The 17,750-nt window shown below is 38.0% G+C and overlaps 1 protein-coding gene across 1 annotated transcript; it reads left to right on the top strand.

Annotated features, from left to right (window-relative positions):
- Window positions 1–2,202: 2,202 nt before the first annotated feature.
- LOC306880962 (mothers against decapentaplegic homolog 6-like) lies at window positions 2,203–11,283 on the top strand. The gene is made up of 4 exons (XM_079434761.1): window positions 2,203–3,653; window positions 4,688–4,744; window positions 4,879–4,956; window positions 8,919–11,283. The coding sequence occupies exons 1-4, from the start codon at window positions 2,957–2,959 to the stop codon at window positions 9,458–9,460; spliced, it is 1,374 nt and encodes a 457-aa protein (XP_079290887.1). The 5' UTR covers window positions 2,203–2,956; the 3' UTR covers window positions 9,461–11,283.
- Window positions 11,284–17,750: the final 6,467 nt, after the last annotated feature.

The raw sequence follows: 17,750 nt of genomic DNA, 5'->3' as shown, positions 1-17,750 counted from the left end.
GGCATTGTAAAAGTATTGAATGAATCCATATGAATCGAGTGGTTTAATCCATGTCTTGTGAAGACATATGGTGGTTGTATATGATGAACAGATTTAATTTAGGCTTTTATTCACATATAAACACAGTAGTTTCGGATCACATATTGTAAACACGGAAGCTTGCATATGCGTAATGTGAGTGTGATGCACAAAAAACAATGAGGTTTGTTCTAGAATATTTGAGCTCCTGTATTTACCATGTGTGAAGTGCTATATGTATGCACGTCTTAAATTCAGATGTAATAAAGCCAAAATTAAATATTTTCGTCATTTAAAGCTGCCATATCTCTTCACAAGACTTGGATTTAACCACAGATTTGCTTTATGCCTCATGACCGTTTTTAAGATTTGTTTACCTGGACTTTCAACAGAGGGACAGAAACCTCACAGTTTTAATTAAAAATATATTAACTTGTGTTTCAGAGATTAAGATTAAAGTCCTATGGGTTTGGAACAACATAAGGATGAGAAAATGATGACAGAATTGTAATTTTTTAGGTGAACTGTCCCTTTAAAAATATTTATGGACCTGAGCTAATAATGAACAACTGTAATCTGTATTGTCATCAAAGATGAATAACTGCTGTAATAAATGCATTTGTCATTGTTAATATTAGTCAATATTGTCAAGTACAATAACTATTTTTACAGTAAATATTTCCAAAGAGTAGAGGTACTGTAGCCATAATATTAAAATTTCTAGAGGAGTAAAAGAGAACGTCACATTTTGCTTTTATTAAGGATATTCCGTTTTTTCCCTCATATGCACATACTCCTGCCACGTAGAAGCATCACATTTACACAGCAGACATTCATTTAAGTCTCTGGCTGTCTCCTTGTCTTCACCATGAATGAGGTTTTCCTTGCAGAAACTCTTGTTTTGACTGCCAGAACCTTCCACAGGAGACAGATTACACTGCTAATGTCTGTCTGTGGCTATGACTTCCTGCTACCAGCAGTCAGAAATCTGGTCCATGCCACACAGCTTCTTTACATTGACGAATTGTACATTCAGTTGTTTTGGAGATATTTTCATCAACTCATCCCTTCAGCCTATATTATTTGTGTCATCTGAATGTATTTTGACTTTGTTTTTGTCTCTAGAGCATTTTGGCAGAGTTCATGGGACTAGCACCATCCAGAATGGAGCATGGACACGAGGAAAGGCCTTAAGGGATGTTAGTGCTCTCTTTTTCTGTCTCCCACTGTCTCGCCTCTCTCCCTAAGGTCCATTAGGAATAAGGGGCTTGTTGACATGCTATTCCTGTTGGGTCTTGCTAGACCCCATCAACAAGACCACGTCTGTCCGGACTGGATGGACTGGGCTTATTTTGGGGGGTGGTTTGGTGCTGCTCTCTCTGTCTCTGCTCCAGACCTCTGCTGATAGACTATCTGAGAGACTTAACGGGAGTAGCTGCAATTATTAGCCCGACGCCAGGCTACAACAGTTATCACCGCTTATGATAAGTGAAGGGAGAAAGCCCAAGGATTCTTGCTCTTGATGGTGACAGTTTGCAACAAGGGTTTTCACCATTCTGTATATCTATATCATTCACCTTTGCAGAAAAAGGGTTTATGTTTTTTATATATGTTTTTTAAACAATACTGAACAGTATATATTATACATACATACATTATATATATATATATATATACTATATTACCAAAAGTATTGGGTCACCCCCTTCTAATGAACATGTTTGACTACTTTAGTAATTTCTATGAGTACAAATCTTAATGTTTAAGCATATAATGATATTCTAGGGAATTGTATGCTTCTAATTTTATAGCAACAGTTTGGACAGGACCCTTTTCTATTCTAACATGACAGTGCCTCTGTGTATAAGGCACGGTTCAAAAAGACATGATTGATTCAGTGAGTGTGGAAGAACTTGACTGGTCTGCAGAAAGCCAAGTCCTGATCCCAGCTGAACACCTCTGGTGTGACTTTATATGCAGACCTTGAGCCAAAAACTCATCGCCAAATCACGATTTCATTATTTGTAGTTATTATAATACGTTTTTTTTCATGCACAATCACATTAAAGCATTTAAACATTAAAGCAGTAACATTTTGGTGTGTTTGGTTGTTGTTGTTTTGCCTGCACAATCACAATCATTGCAACAGTAACATTTTGGTGTTCTGTCGCTGTCACAGCTCACACACACACACACACACACACACAGAGGTACATGTTGCTCCTTTAAGAGTTCGGAAACTTGATACTGTGTTTGCGCAACAATCAGCGCGGCTCGCAGCCGCCAAAGTGTCTAGACGAGCACATGATGGGAATCAACCAATGGCTCCACTGCTCTCCTCAGGGGCCCCGTGTGTGTGTATCTGAAGAAGAAAGAGAGTGAAACGGCGAAAGACCATCGAAGAATCCCATTAATCTCGCTCGAAACAAGGAACGAAACCTCAAGACATCCCATGTCCGTCTATACACTGGAACGACCACTTTGCCGTCGCAACATAATCATTTTCTTCTGCGAGGAGCGCGTGGAACATGAATAAGGATTATAGTGAGATCCATTCATGTGCTCGGCGTCATTAAACTGCTGCCGAAGGTTTGCTTGGGAAAAGGGTCTGTTACGGAGATTATCGAAGATTTATTTTCTTCATATCGTGCATTTCGTATTGTTCAACAAGAAGTTTCTCATATTGTTGGGGAATGTTTACTGACTGGATGCACCGCTCCTCACGTAGTGCAGTAGCATTATTCTAGCTATCCATTCTAGCCTACAGTGCTGATATATTGTAACAGCGGAGTCTAATGTTGGGCTTTGCTCAGGCTCTGCTTGGCTGTGGATGCGAGCACAGACCATTGATGTCGCACAGCGAGCGCACGAGCGTCTGGAGTCTTCGCGGTTCTGACCAAACATAGGAAAAACGGATGCAAACTGTTTAAATTGTCGTATGTTCAGGACGAGACGCACGGGTCTGGTTCGGCGACTCTGGAGAAGCCGTTTGGTCACCGCAGGTAAAGAAGGGGGCGATGGTGGTCCGGATGACTGGAGTGACAGCAACCCCGAGAAGATCCCCAGAACGGAATACGCACCGGCGGGAAACAATGCAGGCTCCTGCAGCAAACGCGTAGAGGAACACGGGGAACCGGGGATCCTTATTGAACACGATGGACCCCTCAACGAGGGGAGCGAGGGCAGGACGGTAACATGCTGTTTGTTTAGAGACCTCCCCAGAGGCAAAAACAGACTCGCTTGTCGCCTAGAACATAGGAATCACAGCAGCTATAGCAGTTTGAGTGGCAGGGAACGGATAAATGGTGCCGTGACCGAGCAAGAACTCAAGAAGTGCACTTATGCGTTTCTCAAAAAGTTGAAAGAGAAGTCTCTGGATGTTTTACTGGAAGCGGTGGAGTCTCAAGGCGGGATGCCAAGTGGATGCGTTCTGGTTTCACAGACTGAGGTGCGAATTGGTGGTCAGCTGGTGTCTCCACAGTACCTGCTGTGTCGACTCTTCCGCTGGCCAGACCTTCGGCTCTCCTCTCTCCTCAAACCGCTCTGTCACTGTCAGAGCTTCAGGGCAGAGGACAGCCAGACGCTCTGCTGCAACCCCCATCACTACAGCCGTGTCTGTGGACCAGTCAAGGATGGTAAGGAAACCTCTGAATGTTTTTAGTCAAGGCTATAATGGCTTTGCTGTCCATTTGAAGTGTGTTTTCAGCCCTGCTGAACTTGTTTGCCAGTCTTAGTTGGTCTCCCAACCAATCCAGGCTGGTCTGTTTGATGCTTCTAGAGGAGTTTTGGGCACTTTTTGGAAGTCCATGTTTGCCCAGGCCAGGAGACCATCTTAAACCATAAGACCATTTCAAACTTAGAAAAGACCAGTAAACCATCTTAAGTGTTTTCTGTAGCATCAAATCAGGAAAAACTAATATAAATGCTATATAAATATATTTACTTGAAACGTGGGTGAATGATGTTGGACGGTGATACTCCTGTTCAGGAAGAGGAATTCCCAACTAGAATCCCTCTGGGATTCTCAATTTCTCTGCTCCCTCCCTATTCACAAAAACACTACCCTAACATTGTGTATATAAATGAACAGTTGCAAATAAAGTATTGATTGAACAATTGTCTTTGAAGAGGGTCAAGAAAAAATACACTGTAAAATTGTAACATGCTGGTTTAGTGAATGCACAACCATACATCAAAAATAATAAACATCTAAAGCAGTATGAATTGCACTATAGTGGATGAGACCTTGACATGTATACAAAATGTCACTACAGCCCATTAGCACCAACACTAATAATGAATGGTTAATAGTTTGAAAGCAAAGTCTGATTCATTAAGTGTTTTCCCTGAAGTTTTCATTCTCTGCGCTAGCACAATTGCAGTGTTTCCATCCACTGTTATAATGTGATTCAGAACAGGCCACTTTTGATTGGATTCCATGCATTCTTGGCACATGACGATACATCCATTGTCTTTTGATGGATGCTCTTCTTCACCTGTAATTTCCGTACCAGCTGGGAACATTCTCATTTGTGTAGAAATTCTGGAGAAACTGTCACAGTATTAGATCTCTAGGTCTGGTCATATACCCTTGAAAAGTCAGACGTGTTCAGTTTTAAAGGGATGCTCAATTTAAAGAAAACTCTAACTCAGTTCTCCCTATTTTCAGACACACCGCCTCCTCCCTACTCCCATTTCTCCCCGTTGCCAGAACACGAGCCACCGAGTAAGTAATTTGTCTTTCTCACTTTAAGAAAGCAAAGATTCCTTGAAATAACGTGTGTTTTAACCCTGTATGTCATGTTTTCATCAGCAGTCAAATGGGGAAAATGTTACATTTTTCGTCTTGTCATTTTGCAGATTCTCCCCTCCCAGTGCTGCCTTACATAGAAACCGAAGCCACACGTTCATTCGGTGGCACATCACTGGACTATTCAGGTAAAACACATTTTAAAGGGGAAAAAGTGTGTTCAGTAACTACTGCCTTTTTTTTAAAACCTAAACATCAAATGGCTTATACTTATGCTTATGCTACACTTAAAAGGTTGCAAAAGATTTCTAATTCAAATAAATGCTATTCTTTTGAACGTTCTGTTCATCGAATCAAAGTTTCCACAAAATATTAACCAGAACAACCATTTTCAGCATTAATAATAATAATAATAATAATAATAAGCACCAAATGTAAAGCTGCTGAAAATTCAGCTTTGCCATCACAGGAGTAAATTGAAATATATTCCATTTTAAAGGCATACAAATTATTTTAACTCTATAAATATAGAAAACAGTTATTTCATATTGTAATAATATTTCACAGTATTTACCAGCTTTTACTGTTTTTTTTTAATCAAAAATGCAGACATGCTTGGCATAAGAGACTTATTTCAAAAACATAAACAGTCTTCTTTTTTAATGTTAATGTGTTTACTGAATGTGATGCTTTGGTTTGGACCTAAGGTTGCTGGCTGTTGCAATTTGCTGTTTTCAGAACTGCTACATGTCAAAAGGTTAGATTATCCGTATTATTTTTGTTAGCATTTGGTCAGCTCAGCTAAGCATTCCTCTCGCTATCATACATACATACATTCACCTCCAGGACCAAGTCCAAACATAAACTCTCAGTGCTTATTTAATGGTTCCTGAAGTAGTGAAGTTGTTGCTTTCCTTCGGTGCTTTTATTTCTGTAGTGTTGTTATGTAGCCATATGATTTCTGGTACTCTCTATTTTGTCACTTCTGTGTTCAAGGATGTGTTACACTTTTCTCTGGAGATTCATGAACATAATTGTTGACGTTCTGCAGTTTGATTATGATATCTAGATGTGCCGTATGCAAATAGCTAAAACTTCTCAGACGTCATCCACCAACTTTTCAGCACTGAGTCAAAATTAGATTATGAGCAACAATGGGCAGTTTTGTCAGGATGCTGACTGGGGGACTCAGGGCCTCCTGAGCTCTTATCTGCTGTGTGTCTCGCAGCACTGTGCTTATTATTACCCAGCATATAGAGCTCTGAGACAAGGAACAAGATCCTCTTTTGGTGTGTCACATACGTTCTTTCCTCCATTATTTTCATGTTGTTGCTTCCTGCTGAGTTTTGCAATGCAAGCCCTGGCACAGCCAGCCAGTCGCATTTTAAAATAAGGTTTAAATTACAGGCCTCGCTGTGGCTTCCCCTCTTCCTGACAGAGCGCAGGCCAACACGCAATTTAACTAATGAAATCCTGCCTGTCTCTGCAGAGATTCCTTACAGATGTTGACAAAGAATGACTCTATCAATAGTTGGAAAATTATTTGCCCCTGTTTTTTAAGGGACATGCTTACTAAGGCTTTTTTTGGCTGATTTATTGTTATTGCGTTTATGCGTGATTGCATGTGTCTGTCTGCATATTCCTCTCAGTTTCTCCTCAGTATTGTGACAGGGAGAAATCATTTTGCTTTTTCATCCTGACACAAGCTGTTAGCTTCATCTTAGATAGGGATCAATATGCAGTCAATTCTCTCACCACAAATTCATCATCCAGTGGAATGAGCAACAAAATGACTTGCAAAAGAAAGATACTTCTACAATTATATCTCTCAGTATAAGGAAATCTGCGTGTATGCCTGACTTCCATTTATTATGCCACTAAAAATGAAGCATATGGGATTGTTCTTTCTAAAAATCTAAATTCTATCATCATTTACTCATTCATGTCATTCCAAACATGAGTGACGTACTTTCTTCTTTAGAGCACAAAGGAGTTATGTTTTGAAGGATGTTTGGACTGCTTTGTCTAGACAATAAGTGTATGGGGTGCCCATTGACTTTCACTGTATGGATTTAAAAAAAAGTTGTCTTTGATGTTCTACAGAAGAAACATTGTCATATACGTTTTAAACAAGGGTGAGTAAATGATGATAGATAGTGTTATTTTAGAATAAAGCTTTAGACGAACAAAATGAAAGAAAATTGTTGGCTTACTTTTGGAGCCGAACAATTTTGACCGCTGCTATTGTTCTAGAGTTGTGAAAATACTGGAAGTGTTCTAGAGTTCTTTGGCAGTTCTCTTCGTGGCTTTTCCATTATCACCCCTCTAAGCTCCCCCACCATTCACTGGCTCAGTGGAAGGGTCTAATATGTGGAGGGAGATCTAATATTTGGCACAGCAGGACAGACAAGACTCCATCCTCTCGTTCCCCCTCTCATTTTGTGGTGTTGGTTTAGGCTAGGGACACAAGCACCAAGAATGCTTGTGCAGGCACTAACAACTGTGCATGCAAAACAGAGAACTTTCTAAAGGAGAGGTTGAACGTTCCTAAACATTATCATACACCATTTAAAATTAAACTACACAGCAAATATGTGATTTGCATGTCTTTGCATGTGATCGAAGGGAGTTAAATATGAAACTTAAACAGTGAGGCATGCTATGAAAAGCAGATGAAAAGATTATTTTCCATTGTTTTCCTATTTTGCATGATTTTTCCATTGTATTTACTTTGTCCAGGAAGTTTTTTGCAAATATTTATGAAAATGATGGCCTTCTTTTCTTCTTATACTTGCGTATCCTTTCTTTATATATTTGAAAGTACTTAGTATGTCAGAGTCTGAGATAATGATCGTGTATTTCCATACCCCTCCTTAAACAAAACTTACTTCATTAACAGTGTGTCCTCTGCTGTCTGTTTGGGCCAGAGAGGGTTGAGACTGAGCAGAATGAGGGCACAGGCCCAAGGCTTTAGATCTTCTCCCTTAATAGAGCCTGTGAAGCAAAATAATGCCATCAGTCTGTGTTTGAGTTAATCAGACTGGATAGGCTGGCGGCTGGGGGGTCAGGGGGTCGCGAGCCTTCACTGAGTGGTCAGAGAGCTGAATGCTGGCCCTTGGAGGGGAAGAGGGGGCCCCTGTCGGCCCCGCGCGGGGAGAGAGGAATGCTGAGGCAGGAGCGGGGGGTGTTAGAGTCAGAGATGACAGATTTGGGCCTGTTAGTGGGGGTCGTTGCTTCTTCAGTTTCGAATTGGAGATTTAGAGAGTGCACATGTACTGTGTATCATCAAAAAGAATAAGGGAGCTGATATGAGAGTGGTCAAAACATTGACATTACTTGTCACGACAGCACATTACTGTAGAAATAAGCATGCCGCTGGGGCACTGGTGGCTTTCAGAAACACAAAACCTGATGTAACGTTACAATAAAAATGTTTAAAAATAGTTTTCATTTTAAGAAATGTTATATTTAAATCATATTTCATTATATTTAATAATAAGTATTATTTATTTGTTTGTTTATTTATAGCAACAATGCACATTATTGAACATCAGCATAAAAATACATATCCTTGATTATAGCAACATTGCTTTAATAATTGTTATCCAGTATTATAGTAATATCAACAACAAAAGTTTGTTTTTGTTTTTTACTAATCAGCCTCAAATTTGAAAAAAATAAATAACTTTTACAGTTTTATTCAATTAATAAATAAATTAAATTAATAAATTAAATTAATTAATAAATATTTTATATTATATTTATTTACAAAAAAACGAATTTGTTTTATTAATTAGTTTATTTAATAGGGACAATGCATGTTAGTATATCATCAAAATGTAAACATGACAGATTATAGCAACATTGCTAAAATCATTGCTATCCAGTATTATAGTAATATTAAGAACAACAACAACAATAATAATGACACTGTTTCTGGGGTTTTTTCACCAGTCTCTTATTAAATTAATTATAAATATTGTATGATTTTACAATAAATAGATTTTCAATACTTTTTTTAACTAAATAGAAAAAATGCTGTACATAGCAACTCTTTTCCTTGAAAAAAATATTTAAATAATATCTGTACATTGGCTTGTGACCTTTTATTGAAATTCAAGTTTCTTATGGGTTTTTTTTCACTCCACAGATGCCAGTATGTCTCCCTCCTCCCTGGCTCAGACCCACTGGTGTAACGTGGCATACTGGGAGCTTCGTACACGCGTGGGCCGTCTGTACCCAGTTCATGACGCCTCTCTTAGTATCTTCTATGACCTACCTCAGGGTACAGGCTTGTGCTTAGGCCTGCTTCCCCTCTCTCCGCGTTCCACCTCCGTCCAGCGCACCCGTGGCAAAATCGGACACGGCATCCTCCTCAGCAAAGAGCCAGATGGAGTTTGGGCCTACAATCGCAGTCAGCACCCTATTTTTGTGAATTCCCCGACTCTGGAACATCACCCCTACCTGAGTTTGACTGTGAGGAGAGTCATGCCAGGCTACTCCATAAAGGTTTTTGACTATGAGAAGTCGTGCCAAATTCAACCCCCCAGCGATTTGGTGCACATGGAAGGGCCATACGACCCAAACAGTGTGAGGATCAGTTTTGCCAAGGGCTGGGGACCGTGCTACTCAAGACAGTTTATTACATCATGCCCATGCTGGTTAGAGATTTTACTGAACAACCGCAGATAACGTAAACACATGAACAAATCCAGACATATACATCGCTCTTACCACACCCTGCACACACTCATTACAAACGCTCAGATGCCCACAGCCACAATCCCAAATGTAATCTAAATTTAATATAAAGTTTTATATAAACATATTATATGGAATACTTGTAAATACTGAGTCATTTTTACAACATAATTATTTATGTATGGTGCAATGTCTTTATGGATGGACAGAGGAAATAAAAACAAAAGAAATGCATTTCAGAGTTCTGTGTGGAGAATTTACATATCTTGTAATATTGTACTAATTTGTGTGTATGTATATATATATAGCAATAGATATATATAGCAGTAGATAAGCCAAATTTAAACACAGGACTATTGTTTCACCATATGAAAAAAAAAATAGATTTTTTAATATGAAAAATAGCAATAGATGTCAGAATAATACTTTTCATATTATTTAATATTACACATGATTAATATCAGTGTTGAAGTACGTTTCATGTATGTTTTTGCTGGCTGCTATCAATCAGAAAATTAGCAAAACTGTAACCTCTAATTTAATTTCGCCCTTATTATCAATGCTGAGCTTACAGTCATGAATTTATCTCTGGGTCTTTTGATGATAGATGTTTTATGTTTGGCTGACTTCCCGAATAAAACTATAAAAAGCTTATGGGATATATAAAATATTTGCCAATGAAATTAATCAAAGCTGTTATCTAGAGATCATTTGGAAATTTCCAATTAGCTCAAGGCTCAAGTATTTCATTTTTCTGTAGAACAAGACATATAGTGTTCTTCAAACATCTCGAAAATCTCTAAATGAAATGTTTTCATTCCATTGTTTAATGCACAAAGTGACCATTACTTTGCCTACACATCACATTAAGTGTCACAGCTCTCTGTTTTCAGTGCTGCAATGCATCGGGGTCCAGGGAAGCTTTCTTTTAGTGCCGTTGTTTGTTCTAGAGGGTGACCGCGTAGTGGCTAGCTTACTCAGCAGTCTGCCTGGCCCCACCTCATCCCTTTTAAAACAGAACTCCAGAAAGCAACATAGACATTATCCCTGCGCCACGCTGCCCCGGCCTCCCAGCTCCAGACACATTCTTCAGCTCTGTGAGCTCCATATTATGACTGTGGAGACAGAAGAGAAAAAGCACCTTTGAACATTTGTATCTGTGCAGGGAAACGGAAAAATGGAGGCATTTGCGTTTAACATGTTTGTCTCCTCAAGAGCTGATGCTGCTTTTCAGGGAGGATTTGAATAGATTAAACTTTTTAAATCAACATTGCATTCTCCCACATTTCTCAGGGTTTCTCAGCAGTTAACCTGATTGTGCATAAAACGGCATTATCAGCTCAAATAATATTGTCTGTTCTCTTATATGCATGAATGTTTTTTAGTTTCTATCTCTAATTGATCTCATTTGTCACATTCTCCAAGCAGGATCTCTGGCTCTCAGCTGTGTTTCTGCGTGAGGTTTCTAGCCGTGGTGTTTTTAACTCCATGGTGGGCTGACCTCACAGTGAACTGGATTTCTGAGTGAGTGTAGTGATTTTGGCTCAGCCAGTGCTGTACTAATTCGGTTTCTGCCACACCAAATCATACCAGTTTGGGATTCAATCTTTTAACTTGCAAAGAATTAACTCAAATACTTGCCCTTTGTATATGTGAACAGCGATGATTGTTCTGTATACCACAATTAACAACATGCTGTAAAATCAAACAATTGCCTTTCTTCGAGATGGCTAATGTAATTAACTTGTGTATCTCGTTTTGGCGATCTTGTGCTTTGAGTTGAAGGTACATTTGAAAATAAAGAAAGATCACTGAATAAGATAAATGAATTACAACACTAATTTTTCACTAATTAGATTTACAATTCAACAGTCACTAATTTCAGTGACAAACACTACCTTTTTTATGAAAAGAAAGATAATAATTTTTCGAGGAACTTAAGCTAATCTACTAAAATCAATGAATGCATGATTGTTTATCACCACTGTGAAGTTAATGCTTGTTGAATTTGTGGAAAAAGCCTTCCCGATTAAGGCTCGAAAGGATCAACCTAATTAAATCTCAATGGCACAATAAAGTTGTGAGGCACTTAGGAAGAGAACTAAAGCAGATAAAACCAATAAAAAATGCAGAGATGCCATGTTGACGTTACATAACACATTTAATTACATATCAGCTGATTCAGTTTTTTCACACATGTCCCCGTTTCTTATTCTTTATTCCCATACAGTCTTGAATGCATGGTGAGTGAAACAAAAGTAGACAGCATCATAAATCATTCTGTCATCGAGTTATTATCTAAATATAATATTTAGCCTTCGTTTTCTTTCAAATCATTCAGCAGCCCTATAACTCTTAGATTATTTTAAAGTCCACGTATGTACAGAATGCAATGTCTGTGATGTATACGTTTATGTGTGTAGAGTTTGGCGTGTAGGCATATTGGTGTTTATTCTTAATCCTGTCTCTGTTTTGTTTCTGTAAGCACTATGTCTGTCAGCCACTGTAGTAATTATAGTGAGACTGGAAGCCTGGCTCGGGACGGCCCGCTCCTTAAACATCCTTCAGACATAACACTGCTAGACCAGATCCTGAAACACTGCCAAAACCATTTCCCTACCCTTTCGCTTCTTTTCAAAGTCCTCTCTCTCTTCATCTATGTCCCCCTCTCGTTTGAATCTCAAAAGCACTTTGAATTACCCCAAACCAAATCTGTCTATGGAGGTGGTTTTCTTTTTGGGCTGTTTTGCTTGCTGAAGAAAAATATTTGTCTTTGCTCCATCATATAATTTTGAATTATTATATTTTTATAGGCTTACAGTTTGTTTGTTTTTTTAGTTTTTTTTTATCAAGTATAAACTGTGTACTTTATGAAAGACTGAGCCACTGTAGACTGTCCAGCATTTCCTGTCAATAGCTCTGCAGCAGAGAAATCAATATGGTCCCCATGGAGCCAGACACAGTTCTGCTGTTCAGCTCCAGTGTTTATCAGACAGGCCACAGTGATATAAAAAGAAGATAATCCATTCTTCATTTTATTCCTGATGGGCACATAATGGCGTTTATCTGTTTGTGTGTGGGCAGTGGGCGTGTGTGTGTGTGTGTATCATCAGTGGGTCACTTTTAACTTTCAGAATTCGCTGATAGCTTTTCGTTAATCAGTAATACATTGAAATATATAAATATATATATATATGAAGAGTTCAGATGCAAAAGCCTCTAATTGCTGTCTGAAATTTTATTCAAAAATGAGCATTTTTATGAGGCTCCTATATTTACGTTCAGTTATTTCACTTTAATTGCATAGAAAAGGACCTATATATTGCAATTAGAGTAGAATTACTGAACTAGGAGCCTGATAAAAATTCTCATTTTAGATGAAAATTTCAGATGGCACTTGGAGGCTTTTGCATCTGAACTCTCTCTCTCTCTCTCTCTCTCTCTCTCTCTATATATATATATATATGTGTGTGTATGAAGAGTTCATTTGCAAAAACAGATTACTCCATTTTAATGTTCAAAAATCTTGTTTTTATTGTTATCATGTTTTTTTTGTGTGTGTTAGTTGGCTAGTATTTATTTTTTTTACCTAATCATCAAGATGTTTTCTGGCAAAACTGAGACGAGCCTTTATGTTCTTTTTGCTCAGCAGCGGTTTTCGTCTTGGAACTCTGCCATGCAGGTCATTTTTGCCCAGTCTCTTTCTTATGGTGGAGTCATGAACACTGACCTTAACTGAGGCAAGTGAGGCCTGCAGTTCTTTAGATGTTGTTGTGGGGTCTTTTGTGACCTCTTGGATGAGTCGTCGCTGCGCTCTTGGAGTAATTTTGGTCGGGCGGCCACTCCTGGGAAGGGTCACCACTGTTCCATGTTTTCGCCATTTGTGGATAATGGCTCTCACTGTGGTTCGCTGGAGTCCCAAAGCTTTAGAAATGGCTAAACACTTTTTCTCACAGGGCCATGTGGGCTTGGATTTTGTTTTCCCTTCATAAAAAAACCCTTAATTTAAAAACTGCATGTTGTGTTTACTTGTGTTATCTTTGATTAATATTTAAATTTGTTTGATGATCTGAAACATTAAAGTGTGACAAACATGCAAAAAAAACAGGAAGGGGGCCAACACTTTTTCACACCACTGTATATATATGTGTTACTGATTAATGATATTAACCAATTCTAAACTGAAAAGTTAATAGTTGCCCACTGATTTCAGACTTTCATTTTTATTTTAGTGCGTTACTTGCTGTTTAATTTCTGAGTCAAAATAGTTTCTAAGTAAATCTTACACCATTTTTCAGTGCACATTCTCATTTGATTAACTGACCTCTTATATATTTATATGTGAATATTCTATTCTATTCTATTCTATTCTATTCTATTCTATTCTATGGGTTGTTAACTAGAAAATGCCTGACTGCGTTTACCATCTGTTATTCATAGTCATGATTTCAGGATGTTTACATTTTTTTTCTTGCAAATATATTACAGATATGTTTTGCATGAATTATGAAGTATTATGCATGAACAGTACTTTTTACATTATTATGGGACAAATTTGATGTCGTAAAGAAGTGTTAATATGTACTCTCTCTCTCTCTCTCTCTCTCTCACTCACACACACACACACACACACACACTCACTCTCTTTCTCTCTCTATTTTCTCACCTTTTCTCTCACTCTCTCTCCACAGGAGGATCGGATGTTCTCATGTCTCCAGGAGGGCAGTCGGCCGGCAGACGGACTGGCTCCACACTAGACTGGGCATCCGTACACAGTCAGACATTTTCTCATCAGTTTTACTTTCACTAGCCTCAGCTAAACATGCTTGTTGCTAGCAAACATTCTCACACATACATATGTATAGACACACATATATACACACAAATACATGAGAAATCACATGCATGTGTCTTTGCCTTCAAATTAATTTATGGAATTCAGTATCTAGTTTTCCCCTCAAGTCTAAGTAATCAGCACATATACTGGATATATATACAGTAGATGATATTCAAGGATATGATGACAGAAAGTTATTCAATTATTTAGGCAGACACACAACAATCTATCCACACAATGCCAACATATGATGATAGGAAAGGTAAGCAATAGGCGAGCAGACCAACACATGCTACGAGAAGTTGAGATTCTTTTTTTAAAATTTGCTTTTTATCAGGATTTGTCAAAATAATACAGACTACTTTAAACATTATATATCGCATGTTGTAGTTACATTGCATTCATTCACAGGGCACTTTTATATATTTATTTACTTTTAATTACAGTGGATAAATGAGTCTAAGTAAATAAACAAGAACTATTGTAATTAATTTTGTAACTTGATGAGGTTCATACTACAACAGACAATGGTATAATATGTAAAGTATGTTAGTCTGTGTTATTTTGACAAATCCTCATAAAAAATTACATTATTATAAATCATCATCATAATCTCTGTTTCTTTCACACTCTCTCGCTCAGTGAAACCAGAGTAGGGGGCATTCCTTCCTAAAATGGCTCCCTCTTCCTCTGTCTCATCCTGTGGTGTTATTGAAGCAGTATTTCAGGCCTGCCATAAAGTCCCTTAGGGATAAAGTATCATAACTACCTAAATAAGTGTCTCCAGATGATTAGATAAGTCTTAACACCTCAAGATTATAACAATATAAGGCCCTTAATTGTATTGTTTTGAATTGTATATATTTTCCATACTTCATTACATGACATATCATAGATTTTAGATTTAACATAAAATATTTATTTTGGGGAACGGGGACGGGGTGTGTGTAAAAACTTACTCTGTTCTCAATTGCTGCCACCTGGTGGCGTCTGAACTAACTACATGCCTGTAAAAACCTTTTGGAAGGAGCAGGACAATCCTCTGGCATCATGTTTTGGCTACTGGCCATGCAGCTAGTCAATATTTTCCTGGAAGACACATTAGATGTAAACGCTCATTGGAGCCAAGCAACCTCAGATGTTTTCCTTTGCCGTTTCTGCTTCCATTCACGAGAAGTTGGAGCTCAGCCCAAATAGCTGTGTGATCCGTTAGTGATTTATAACTGTGCTGTATTGTTTAATCTCCTAAATTATATTAGCAGACACTGGAAATGTTTCCACGGTTTTCTAAATGTTGCCTAACCATGATGAATTTTTTCAACCCACATGCCTGGAGTCTTTTGCCTAAGACATGTGAGAGATACATTGAACTATTCATAATAGTCTAATCAAATACTCTTGTCAGCAATTTTCTTGTCTGCCTTCCTTGCTGAAAAATCCATCTTAAAGTGATGTAGTATTTTAGAAGAAGGTAACTGGTTTCTAGCTGGTCTAAGTTGGACATTAACTGATTTAACATAGTAGACCGTCTTGCATCACCAATAAACTTGTGACCAGCTGAAGGGCTCATATGATGCGATTCCATGTTTTCATGTCTTTGGAGTGTTACAAGCTGTTTGTGCATATATAAGATCTGTAAAGTTGCAAAGATTAAAATCTCAAACCCAAAGAGATATTCTTTATAAAAGTTCATTCTCTGCCACGCCTTCCTAAAACGGCTCATTTAAACACGCCCCCACATGTCCACATCATGGTGTGGGAAGATGTGCATGCACTGAAAGAAGATGTTACTTTTATTCTGCTGTAGTATTGTTGTTGCCGCCACCCTGTGGAGATGCTCTGTTTTGTTGTGAAAGCGAAAGCACTTTGTTTGGCCTTCCAAATGAGTACACAAATAGAAATCAGTGGTTAAGTTATATTTACAACACTGTTCCAGAACAGTTCAACCCAAATATTAGAGTGTGTGCAGCGCATTTTACAGAGGATTGTTTCTTGAGGCTGGGGGAGAGAGTAGCCTACAATGTGAACACTATGAATCGCTGTGATGTGAACACTATAAACTGGGGCAATTTCAATGTTGCAAGGACAGTCTGGTGCTTCTGACTCACAGCCTGTAAGTATGCTTCGATATTTAAAGAATTTGCTACGGACTACTCAATCGCAAATTTTGTTCAGTGCTTGTTTGGCTTTTCTATGATCACAATTGCAGACATGGTGAATATGTTTATAGTATGCTTATGTCCTCAATGAATGCAACAAATTCTTAGTTTATAATGGGTTTTATTGTTTTAGTCTCGTTGCGCCTGGACATGGCATCACACACAACATGGTAAGGGGCGTAACTATTCCGTCACACGCTTGAGGTATTCAATCACAACGCATTGGATAATCAGAGCACACTTTGCCTCTCAGGACGATGAGCTTTGTAAAAATCGGCGGGTTTCAGAAAGGCGGAGCATAGAGGAGCAACAATAATTTACACTATGTGGAAAATAATGTGTTTTTTTAACCTCGAACCACGTAAACACATTGCATTACACCAAATACACAAAATAATGTACTTTTTAGCAACATCATATGACCCCTTTAAAGGAATAGTTCTCCCAAAAATGAAAGATTGCTGTAAATTTTGTCACCCTCAGGCCATCCAAGATGTACACTGAACAAAAATGACACTTAATTTTTTTAAGGTAAGTGGTTTTGAGCTACATTTAAATAAACAAATTTAGTTGAAAGTTAGTTTATTTAAATGTAGCTCAAATAAATTGATTGCGACCACTTACCTTAAATTTTTGGAGTAAATTCATTGAATATTTTTTTTCAGTGTTTAGATGAGTTTGTGTCTTCATTGGAATAGATTTGGAGAATTTTAGCATTATATCACTGGTGGATCCTTTGCAGTGAATGGGTGCCGTCAAAATGAGAGCCAAAATAAAAATAACATCATGATAACATGATAAAAACATCACAATAATTCACAACTAATCCACACAACTCCAGTTCAATGTCTTGTGAAGTGAAAAGCTGTGTGTTTGTAAGAAACAAATCCATCATTAAGGTGTTTTTAACTTCATATTATTGCTTCTAGCTAAAATATGAGTTTTATGTCAATAATATTGGTTCCTACTTGTGGATTATTGTGATGCTTTTACTATTGGAAATGCAATCTTTTAGTCCACTATATAAAACACACAAAATATGATTATTATGAGATATGAGGTGCATTTCTACACATCCATTAGTAAAGTACAGTAAATGTACATTACTGTTCTAATAAATGGAAAGTTTTAGTAGTGAACTGCGTGCTGGCTTTTGCTATAAAGGTTTGTGCTTAATTAAAGAGTATTCCGTGATCATGCTCTTCTGTAATGGGCTGTGTTTATCCCATGTGTGAGGCAACAGCTAAAGAGACTAGACTGTTCAGACCCCGTGTTTGCTCGAGTT

The sequence above is a fragment of the Barbus barbus genome (genome assembly GCF_936440315.1).
Source record: "Barbus barbus genome assembly, chromosome: 2".
Lineage (NCBI taxonomy): Eukaryota > Metazoa > Chordata > Actinopteri > Cypriniformes > Cyprinidae > Barbus > Barbus barbus.
Note: the sequence above shows the minus strand (reverse complement) of the source record. Positions and strands in the feature narration are given on the sequence as shown.